Below are 11,972 nucleotides of genomic sequence, written 5' to 3' on the forward strand. Positions count from 1 at the left end.
TATTGATTGTGACTGTTTATTTAACGCATCATGTAAATGTAACGGAATTTGATGAGACTGTTATTAAAGTGAGAGGGTTAGCGCTATAGAACCAGGTTTAATCCACCATTTTCTACATTTGAAAATGCCTGTACCAAGTCAGGAATATGACAGTTCTTCTCCATTCGTTTTTGATGCGTTTTGTTTTTTGATTTTGCCATGTGATTAATTGCCAAATTGATTTTCCTCTGAGTTCAGTATTTTTGTGATTTTACTTTTTAGTCCAGTTAATCTAGCATAAATTTTACTCTAACCTGAAAGTAGTTGCAACTGAAGATTTTTAAGTTTTAACCTTTAGCGTTATACCCCAAATATACAAAAAAAAAAGTCCCATACAATCTAATTTGAGGAAAACTACAAAAATCATCATTCAGAATTCCTATGGAGATTTGCAGTGAAAAGGAAGATAACTCTTGCAAAAACGGCAGAAATATCAATAAAAATTGATACAAAATTATAACTTTAACACTTCTAATCTTCAGAATGTATTGCTTCTTGACTTTTTAGCAGTCTTTAGAGTATGCCAAACAAATCTAAAGGTGTTTTCGTATCTTTCAACAAGCTATAATCTAGATTTCGTAATTCATTAGTTGACCATTTATTGAATTTTTCAACGTCTCAAGGTAAAGGATCTCAAATTTAACAAAAATATTTAAGCATGTATTCTTCTTTTTGTGGTTTAAAGTTTCTTTAGATAAGTAAGTTGCTGAAATAATATAATATACAGATATAACCAATACCAAATTTTCACATTATTTTTTCAAAATGTTCACAAAGCTTCAAATTTGCAATTTCTTTAATGAAAAATGCACGAAAAAAATAAAACTACCCATGACACTTCAATTTTGTACAATTCATGACCAACAGATTATATAATTCAGTCATATACAAACTTATAACCCCATCAAAGTATCATACTTTACATAGATTTCAAGACAAACAACCAGAAACTGACCAAAAAAGGCACATCTTTGCAAGAGTTATCTCCCCTTCAAATGTTAATTTCCATAGGAAATTAAAAATGCTGATTTTGAGTTTTTCTTAAGTTAGATTTTATTCGACTTTTTTCTGTGTATATGAAGGGTATAATGCTATAGATTAGAACTAAAACATTTTCTGTTGCAATAAGTTTGAGGTTAAATCTTAGTTTGACTGGGCTATTTCAAAACCAATTGATAGGTTTTCTGAATCCGTATTTAAAAGCAATTTAGATATTTCTACTTAGAAATAACATAATAAAAGTACGATCGGACTCATTTTAAAATTAGGGATAAAACAGAGAAAAACAAATGTGAAATTATTATTTGCGATCTAATCATGTCCCGCAATATTTCTCTCCAATGTTATATGATAGAAAGGAAGATAACAACAGTAAATTTTTAATAAATAATTTACTAAATCATCTGATCTTTATAAATGTAAAACTATTTTTCATTAACTTAGTACTATTTATCAAAAGTGTAATCACAATTTATCACACGAAACAGAATCTCAACATTTAACGAATCTTACCAATGTCACAGTTCACCATCCATAGCGGTCATATCAGTGGATAGTAAACTTGGAAATGAAAGCAAAAAATTTTCGAACAGCGGTATACTACTGTTGCCTTTATTTGTCATAATGTTTTTGACGAATTTGACCTACGTAATTTGACTTCCTATCGTTTTTTGTGAAATTTTTACCGATTGTGTCTTTTTCTTTTGTTCACGCATCATTATCAATATCATTACATTTGACGCGACTGTCGTACAAGTGAAAGGTTTAGCGCTGAAAAACCAGGTTCAATCCACCATTTTCTACCTTTGAAAATGCCTGTACCAAGTCAGGAATATGACAATAGTGTCCATTCGTTTGATTTGTTTTGGCCATTGATTTTGCTATGCAATTAGGAGCTTTCCGATTGAATTGTCCTCGGAGTTCAGTATTTTTGTGATTTTACGTTTTTGTTTTACTTGAAAGGTCTGAGCTTACTCATTTTGAAAGGCGAGTTTGCATTTCCTCTTTTAAATACAGTGGCATTCCAAATTCCTTTCTCTTAATCTCAGTCGATCCTTCTAGTAGAACCTACCGGCGTGTTTTTTATTGCAATACTATTGTTTTCATTGTAAAGAGCTTTTGATCGTCGGTGCATGGTTTTCCCCCATATTCTTTTCGAGTTTTAATTATAATCTCAAGTGACGATGTCTGCTAGTAGTTTTCTGAATTCGTCTTTTAAAATTCTAACTCTTATCTTATCTAAACTGACGGTGTCTGATTGTTATTGTTATTTTTCGGTCTTTCGGACTTCTAACTTTGATCTTAAGTGACGGTGTCTGTTTTTCGTTTTCTTTAGTCAATTAAAGTTCTAATTATGATCTCCAGTGACAAAGTATAATTCTGATTTCTTTCTTCAGTCTTTTTGGAGTTCTACCTCAAATCTCAGGCAAAGTTGTCTGGTTTTTATTTTTTCTCTCTCAATCTTTTGGAGTTCTTACTTAAATCTCAAGTCATGCTATATTGTTTTGTGCTTCATGATGTTTGTAATATTGTTTCAGACGCTCCGTTATTTTTGTTAATAAACGTTACGAGTGTACCCCTTGCGTTGATTATTTACAATAGCAATATGGTTTTAAATCCCTATCATCAATACAAGCAGACTGATTCCCGTATATATTTGCTCGGATTATTTTATCTAAGATAATAAAGTTGTTTGTTTGAGTGATCTCTGTAGTGACTTCAAATATTCCCTCGCTTGGCATCACTTCAAATATAATAAAATAACGTTGCTTCTTGTCTAACGTGGGTTTGTACAAATATTGCCAAAGAACTTTCTTCTTTCCTGGTTCTAATTGTTTTAGATTAGAATGAATTAATTTGGCATCATGAATCTTTTTCAAGATAAGTAAAGCACACTTTGATCGATGATATTTCAAATACCTGTTAATCGTTTCTACGACGAACCTCGTAATATTTTGAATAACAGCATTATATGTAGGAATAGCTTCCGATGTATAGCATGCACAGCTTGATTCGGGAATAAGTGCATTGGCACAAGTCCTGTCTTTTGGAATTTCATTAAATAGACTAATTCCAGAATATTTAATTGCTTCTTTACCCTTTTGTTGAGGGTTGTAACTATTGGTCGCTATATCAATTAAGGTTTTATGGAGATCTAATGGTGACGTCAGACGATTGATATTAGTTTGCAAATTGTGATCTATATGAGGATATTTTGTCTTCAAAATTGTAGGCAGAACTATAGAAAAGAAAGGAAGTTTTGCTTCTATACGACCAATCGGTGTATTCCTTATCTTATCACTCATTGTCCCATGGTCACTCATAAAAAACAAAATAGACCTTTTCAGGTGGCCACCTTCTTTCAAAAAGATTAGAAAATTATAAAAATCAGCATCTCCTAACTTCAGAAAATTCGTAAAATCGTGTCCTATCTCATTCAACCAGGACATCGCAAACTTCCTGTTGTTTTTGTACTTCTTCAAAAAACGTTTAAAATAATCTATTTGAATGACATGCCTCGGACTAGCACCATAACAAAGAGCGGATGTACCTCCTAGATTAATATCATTATTTTCTAAAGTCATAAACATCTTAGTGATTTTTGCCTGGTATTTTCGCTCGGAATTTATTGCAAGATAAAATGGCCGAAGGTAATGTTCCCCTGGAGATTCATTAAATCCACGAGCTACATAATTGAACGTTGAAAGTCTAGGATAATCCTCAGAATACATCGTTGCTGCGCCTTGTTCTGAAAATTTCTTCCAAACAAATGGTTGATTGTCAAAAAACTTTTTCTTGTTGAATGGTACACTATAATTGCCAGTTAAAAATGCCATAAGGTTAGGAAATGTATTACCGCCAACTTTAGTATAACCATTAAAAACATAAGCGCCAAGTGTTTTTTCAAGATATGTTAGTGTTTTTGGAAGTTCACGAATAGCAGCAAGTCTTGACATACTGTCTATTCCAAATATCAGAACACTAAAGCTATCATTATCCGACTTAAAATATTTTTGTTTTTGCTTTATATGGTAATGTAATCGTTCATAGATATTTTTTCCTTCAAAGACACATACTACCTTTGCAAAATCAGATTCCATCTTAGCACTACTTGACACATTGAACCATACTGAAGTACCGAACAAAACTTCGTCATCGCTTTGTTCTTTTCGAATGACACTTTGATAATAGCATTCAATATGTTTTCCTTTTGTTCGATTTTTGTATATATGTATCATCTCATCGTCATCAATATAAACTAATTCAGTGTTTTCGGCACAAACAATAGGATTAGGTTTCCAAAAGAACGGCAATATCGATTCATCGAAAGGATTTACTTTTGGAATTTCACATTTCTCGTTTGTATTTATATTAATGAAATTAAACTGAACATCGTTTTCTACATGCAACTTGAATCCGTATAAAATAACTAAGCAACAAAGCAAAAGAAGCACTTGCTTTCGTCGCGTGCAGTTATTTATCTTTAAAGCTCTCATGGTGTATACGTAGAAACCAATAAAAATCCTGGCTAAATATGCTCTTCTCTTATTCAACACAAGAAGATGTTATTCATCTGCAAAAAGAAATAAAAGTGTGAAGATATAGCTTTTTAGATTGAATTTAACTGGATTTTCTTCACATGTTAAACTAGGAAAGGTTTAATGGAAAGGATAATTAATAAAGTATGCAACGTTATGATTTCAGTAAAATGTAAATAAGTTTCGCAGGATTGTTTCCCTTATCATTTTAACTCAACAAAATTAAGAAGTAGACTTGTTTTACTTTTGCATTAAATGAGCCATACAAGGGGTTAGTCAATTCCTACTTTATTTCTTGCTCATATTCGTGGTATCCAAGACAATCAAGTTAAAAGTCAGTGCTAATAAGCAGTTGGTGGTACGTCATACAATGTATGACAAAACAGAGCAAGGCATTGTTTACTAAACGAGTGAACTGTCATCTGTGACACGTACATGTATATTCATAACGGTCAACATGTCAATTAAGCGGCCGAACTAGACCATTAAATAAAAGCAACAATAGGGTATCGCTGTTTGAAATTCATAAATCGATTGAATAAAAACAAATCCGGGTTACAAACTAAAACTGAGGGAAACACATCAAATTTAAAAGGAGAACAACGAAACAAGAGAAATACTTTATAGCAACAACAAAAGAGACAATATAACACAACTAACGAACTATAAGGTTACAATAGTTATTATTTTGTCTTGGTACAAGACATTTGAAAGCGAAATGGTAAGTTGAACTGGTTTTTATTTCAATGTTCAATATACCACTTAAATGACAACATTACATGAGAGAACTACAATACAAATAAATGGTAGAACATATAGGACAGATAAATAAGCAAGACAATAGAAAATTACCACCTTTTAATAGTTATTAATGTTACCAGGCTTATAATTAAACACGCCAGACGCGTGTTTCGTCTACACAAGACTCATCAGTGACGCTCAGGTCAAAATACTAAAGAAAGCAAAACAACGATAAAGAGTATTGATGACCAAAAATTCCAAAAAGTTGTGCAAAATATGGCTAAGAATATCTGACTGGAATAAGAAAATCCTTAGTACATATATGTATTTAAAATAATTCATACTTTTGCAAACAGTAAATTTATAACACCGACATGCATATCAATTATATGGTCAATCATATTACGTGACAAACTACAGAATTAAAACGAGTACATAAAACAGTCTAGATGAACACATAAAACAGCACAGTCGAATCACGCAATGTATGTTTATAGCTGAATAGATCGACGCACAAAAGTGACGTCACAGGTAAATAGCTTAAATTTTCCGAAAAATAGGACAAAGTTGACGATTAGGTTTGTAATAATGATATAACATGTATTTTATTACAATGAAAATACTAAAATTGTGTTAAAAATTAGACAATTAATTGTATTATCTAGTTATGTTGGTATTTCTTCTCATTCAGACTGTAAACCAAATACATCGTGTAACTTTTAGTAGCCCCAAACTAAAACCTTATAAATGAACTGGGTGATTAATTATCATTACCCTCAAACACTAATAGAACAGAAAAAGTAAGAATTACAACTACAAACTATACGACATTTGACAATATCCGATCAGTATAACAAATATAACATTAAAAATAATAAATACATGTGTGTTGGATAACAAAATACGTGACACGTCTTATACCATCAAACAAAGATTATTGTTTTAAAATTTTATAGATAATTACTTGAGCAAACACACATATTTTCATCGGTTTTATGTTTTAATAAACATTTCCTTTGTGTAATCAAATGTGGCATATTTATTACAGCCACGTCTTATTACAATATGAATCAAATTAATACTTACATGTAGTTGTTGCAATGCAATTATTGTACAGCAAATACTCTTAATACAGCTTTAATTTTTGTTTTGTATAATTTATCTTTTCCTTGCGTTTATAGTCCTCAAGATTTATACGTAGTAAATACTTAAAATTGTTAACACCTTCTCTATATCTTTATTTAATGATTTTTTTCTTTTATGCTTACCAGATTAGGTTTTAAAATATAATAATCTTTAAGTTGGTTTTTGATAAACTGACCTCTTAATTTTAATGGTGTCAAAGGTACCAGGATTATGATTTAATACGCCAGACGCGCGTTTCGTCTACATAAGACTCATAGTGACGCTTATATTAAAATAGTTGTAAACTTTAAATTCTTAATTATTTTGGCCACGAACTAAGCCATTAATTCAAAGTATTACAAAAGATTTGTTTTTGTCGATCTTTTTCATCCCATGATTACGTCACCAGTGTACAAAAGTATGAATTATTTTAAATACATATATGTACTAAGGATTTTCTTATCCCAGTCAGATATTCTTAGCCATATTTTGCACATCGTTGTCAATAAAAAGGAATTAAAAGCGACTGTCAAACTAGTGAGAGGTTTAGCTAGCTATAAAATCTGGTTCTATCCATCATTTTGTTCATTAAAAAATTGCCTGTACTAAGTCAAAAATATGACAGTTGTTTTCCATTCGTTTAATGTGTTTGAGCTTTCGATTTTGTCATTGAACTAGGGACTTTCATTTTTTGATTTAACCAGGAGTTTGATTTTTTTACGTTTTTCGACAAATATTGTTGATGTGGTGATTAAAATTAAGTTGATAACAAATATCACTCCCTATAGATACTAAAAGATTTACAATTTTATCAAATGGTATTTTAGCTGAATGTTTATTTAAATCGGGCTTCTTTGCAAATGTTTTATTTCCAACTTCAATGACTTAGAAACTATCAGGAGTTACCTGCAGGTAATGACTTTATACCAATACATTCTAACATTACGTCATTTTTTATGTATACATAGAACACTTTCAAATCTACCATCGGCATAGAGAGTTATATCAACAGCACAATTATATAGTATCCCATGTTGAATTAAATAAAGTATGTCATTTACAGAAAATATAAAATAATGAAGGTCCTATTAATGAACCTTTGGTCAAGCTTTCTAGATTTCAGTCCCAGTTTTGTTGCCTATGATCTATATGATAATTTTTAAAAATAAGTTGCTGTTTGTCATTTCCTCTGATGTCGTTAATGAAATATTTCGTTGCTATTCTGGGGTTTGAAAGTTATAATGAACTATTATATATGTGCTGAGTTTTCTTGGATTTGTTTGTATTCCTTTCACGTAATGTTGTCATTTTAGTTAATTTTTTTTTAACATTGACAGATAAGCGAATATATAGGCAGGCCAAAAAACCAAGCTACACCAACCATTTTGTCTGAAAATGTCCTTTACCAAGTCAGAAATATGGCAGTTAGCAAATGGTATGTTTCTATGTACGTTGGCGCAGTTCAGTGTTTCTATTGTTCTGTTGTTTTTCTCCTTTAGTAGATTTTTTTGCGAACATTCTCTATGTTTAAATTTGTTACCTGGATTTGTTTTTCTTAATCGATTTAGGATTTTTAAACAGTAGTATATACTACTGTTGCTTTTTTAAAGTAATTTTACTGACAAAACATGCCATATGCAGGTCATTCACTGAAGTTTTGCATGTGTTAGATATTAAATAGCTTTCTAAAGATCCATAAGTATTGATGTCATGTACCATACTCAAGCGGGTTAACCAATCTTCAAGTGAGATGCCTGACATCCATGACCTTTTCTAAATGCACGTAAAACATCAGAAATATTTTCAAAGAATTCAATTAAATGGTCAGACATAGCCATTTCAAATAATTTTGAAATTGTAGGTAAAATGCTAACAAGATTGTAGTTTATTTAATAAAGTTGATCGGTTTTTTTGTACAGTAGTACGACCTGATGTTTTTGTTATCTGCTAGGAAAATTAATCCAGCTACAAAACAGACATGTAGACAAAACTGGTTGCGGAAAAATACATTAAAAATTAAAAATAAACCAGGCATGTAAACAAAATACAGTGCAACCTATCTAATCCAATAACTGAGTATTCCAACATACTGCTTTAATAAGTTAAAGCAAAGTTCGGCCCCACATGAAATACCAGATGACGTCAAGAAAGCAAAAGTTAAGTTTTTGTTTAGGGATTTATAGTTCCGTGGTCATTCAGTATAACCATCTTCAAAATTGGTCGCATAAATGAAAAACTTCATCTTTAATGGAGAAAAAAAGTCGTGTTTCATATCTTTTGTTGAGTAGTACATGTATATGAAGACTTTTAAATTATAAAGACATGTAGACAAGTTGACAAAAATAACCATGCTAGATTTGAAGTTAAATTTGCTTCATAAGTTGAAGCCCGATAAAATAATATGTAGATGTATTCAAAGTTACCACTTACACATTTAAGACTGTTCTACAGATAGTTCCTCTAATTTCCTATCAACGAAATTGAATGAAGTTGTATTGCCGTTACGAAATATTAATGAAGAAGGTATCAATCCTTTTTACTTTCTAGACAGAATATTTGCAACCATCTGTCACGGAATAGAAGTTCCTCTTAATATAAGTTCCAAAAAAGAAGAAACATTTTCCGAAACATTATTTCTACAGAAAAGTTCCTAACGGAATAAATGGTATAGAATATTTGTTCCATCAGGAAAAGATATTATGACATTGTTTATAACTAAGTTTCCAGTTGAACTTCTGTTAGGTGGAACAAATTTACGTTGACACATCTACACAAAGTCTAAAGAAGTTTACGTTTTCGTACGACATTGAAATGACATTCTCCTGCATTAATTGATCAACAAATTTTCAGTGTGTTTAAATTGATTCACAGTTATCTAATCTTTTTAGTTTTCATTGGTAGAATAAGTTAAACACGACTTTACAGAATCGATTGAATATTTAAGATGTGAACTACTTCTTAAACTATAACGCTAAGCAGGTCATGCGTAGTAGAGAAAACATACCTCATTAAAACATGATTAAACTTAAAAGAACTGTATATAGTATTATTTTAAATATGTGTTCAAATAGGATGTTAAAAATGTTCCCGCTGAAATGATATATATGTGTAGTTTATGAATTATTAATTGCATTCGTAAATCAAAACAATGATTCGATTACATATACAAAACGACTTATTACACTGGATTTTTTTCAATAATAATGGCAACAGTAGTATGCCGCTGTTCCAAAGTCAAATCTGTCATATTTTCTTAGGTTTGTACTAGAAAAATATGCAAGAAACCCATTTTAGACGAGGATTCACATAAACCTGGATATCTAGTGGAAAGTCACATATATCAAAGCTGTGTCTTCCGATTCACTGTTACATGCCATTCTTATCCTTAAGGATACCACACTCACATCGATTTAAACTATAACCGCATTTAAAGAATATTGAACATTCATTTTAGTTTTATCACCATTTTATATTTTGTGGGTTATAAATCATGAAATAGGTTATAGATATGAGCGTCACTGGTGAGTCAAATGTAGACGAAACGCGCGTCTGGCGTACTAAAGTACAATCCTGGTACCTTTGATAACTATTTACATCACTGGGTCGATGCCACTGCTGGTGGAAGTTTCGTCCCCGAGGGTATCACCAGCCCAGTGGTCAGCACTTCGGTGTTGACATAAATATCAATTATATGGTAATTTTTATAACTTTCTTGTTATAAAACTTTGATTTTTTCGAAAATCTAAAGATTTTCCTATCCCAGGTATAGATAACATTAGTCGTATTTGGCACAACTTTTTAGAATTGTGGGTCCTCAATGCTCTTCAACTTTGTACTTGTTTGAATTTATAAATATTTTTATATGAGATCAATGATGAGTGAAATGTAAAAGAAACGCGCGACTGGCATACAAAATTATAATCCTGGTACCTTTAATCACCACCATACTGTTACTACAAAAAATGAGGAATTAAGGACAAATTATCCATAAAATTAGATTGAACCCCTTTTTACTAATTTTTATCATTTGTTGTACTGTGTTGTTACACTATATCCCAGGTTAGGGAAGGAATGGTCTTAGAAATGTTTGATTCCATACAATCATAATCCAATGGTTGATGTTTGTTACAGTCTGGCATGATTATGTAAGTTTTAACACGTTACAGTTGTTGCTATTTTCTTTGACCTTTACCTATTTAAAATAAAAGCAGATACTAAAATTGACTATACAATTGAGACATTTTAATTTACCAGTTGGTATTTTTAAAATTGATGCATATGTAATCAATCATGCATTTAGAGTCTAACTGAATACTGTCCACTCACTTTACCTATTCAATTGTCACTGTTGTAGTATAACTGAAATATGATTTTCAAAACTTATACTTGTGGTATTCAGGCTTCAAGTTTTATATCTGTGTAATGACATAAAATGTCTACAGTTTAAATTAGAATATATGGTATAAAACTGAAGTATGGCTACAATATGCGAACTTATTTTATGCATGTTTTTCTTAAAGTAAATGATAAAATTGAGAATGGAAATGGGGAATGTGTCATCAAAGAGACAACAACCCGACCAAATAAAAAACAACAGCAGAAGGTCACCAACAGGTCTTCAATGTAGCGAGAAATTCCCGCACCCCGAGGCGTCCTTCAGCTGGCCCCTAAACAAATATATACTAGTTCAGTGATAATGAACGCCATACTAATTTCCAAATTGTACACAAGAAACTAATATAAAAATAATACAAGACTAACAAAGGCCAGAGGCTCCTGACTTGGGACAGGCGCAAAAATGCGGCGGGGTTAAACATTTTTGTGAGATCTCAACCCTCCCCCTATACCTCTAACCAATGTAGAAAAATAAACGCATAACAATACGCACATTAAAATTCAGTTCAAGACCATTTAATTGCCAGAGAAACACAAAATTTAGAAAGAAAAGGCGAGATTTCTATTTTACTGACTTTTGAATTATTTTTAGGAGTGAGCAAGCCAGAAAAAGAATATGTATTATTTTCGCTTGCAGGGTATTTAATTGAATGTCAGTTTACTGCTGTTGCCTTTATACGCACTTCCTTCCCTCTCACTGTTTTCATTTCTAAATACTATGAATGCTTGATGTCTTTTATATTTTCATAATTTGCATAATTTCAAGGATTGATAAACACAAGAACAAATATATGCATAGAGAAATATTAAGATAATAAATGAATAAAGTATTTTTTGATATTTCATTGACATTAATATTTGATATTCCATCAAGTTTTCCCTTATTTAAAGTAATTTTAATATATTCTCCTTAATTTTGGAATATTTTCATATCTTTTTTTTTTACCACAGTGTTCTGTTTAGATTCCCTTGACATATATAATATACCGGGACGGCTGCAGTGCAGGCGATTTGGTGTCACGATATCACAGTAGCATGGGTTCGAATCCCGGCGAGGGAACTCAAGAACCAAAAATTTGCGAAAGCAAATTTACAGATCTAACATTGTTGGGTTGATGTTTAGACGAGTTGTAT

At 31.3% G+C, this 11,972-nt stretch overlaps 1 protein-coding gene across 2 annotated transcripts; it reads right to left on the reverse strand.

The window, feature by feature from the left end:
- Positions 1 to 1,198: 1,198 nt before the first annotated feature.
- LOC134714914 (uncharacterized) lies at positions 1,199 to 9,367 on the reverse strand. 2 transcript variants are annotated; one of them, XM_063576617.1, is made up of 2 exons: positions 8,874 to 9,367; positions 1,199 to 4,612 (listed from the first exon to the last, which is right to left on the reverse strand). In XM_063576617.1, the coding sequence occupies exon 2, from the start codon at positions 4,533 to 4,535 to the stop codon at positions 2,628 to 2,630; it is 1,908 nt and encodes a 635-aa protein (XP_063432687.1). In that variant the 5' UTR covers positions 4,536 to 4,612; positions 8,874 to 9,367; the 3' UTR covers positions 1,199 to 2,627. The 2 variants fall into 2 exon arrangements, with proteins under 2 accessions (XP_063432687.1, XP_063432686.1); XM_063576616.1 differs by lacking the exon at positions 8,874 to 9,367 and adding an exon at positions 6,405 to 6,552.
- Between the last annotated feature and the right edge of the window lie 2,605 nt (positions 9,368 to 11,972).

The sequence above is a fragment of the Mytilus trossulus genome, chromosome 4 (assembly GCF_036588685.1).
Source record: "Mytilus trossulus isolate FHL-02 chromosome 4, PNRI_Mtr1.1.1.hap1, whole genome shotgun sequence".
Lineage (NCBI taxonomy): Eukaryota > Metazoa > Mollusca > Bivalvia > Mytilida > Mytilidae > Mytilus > Mytilus trossulus.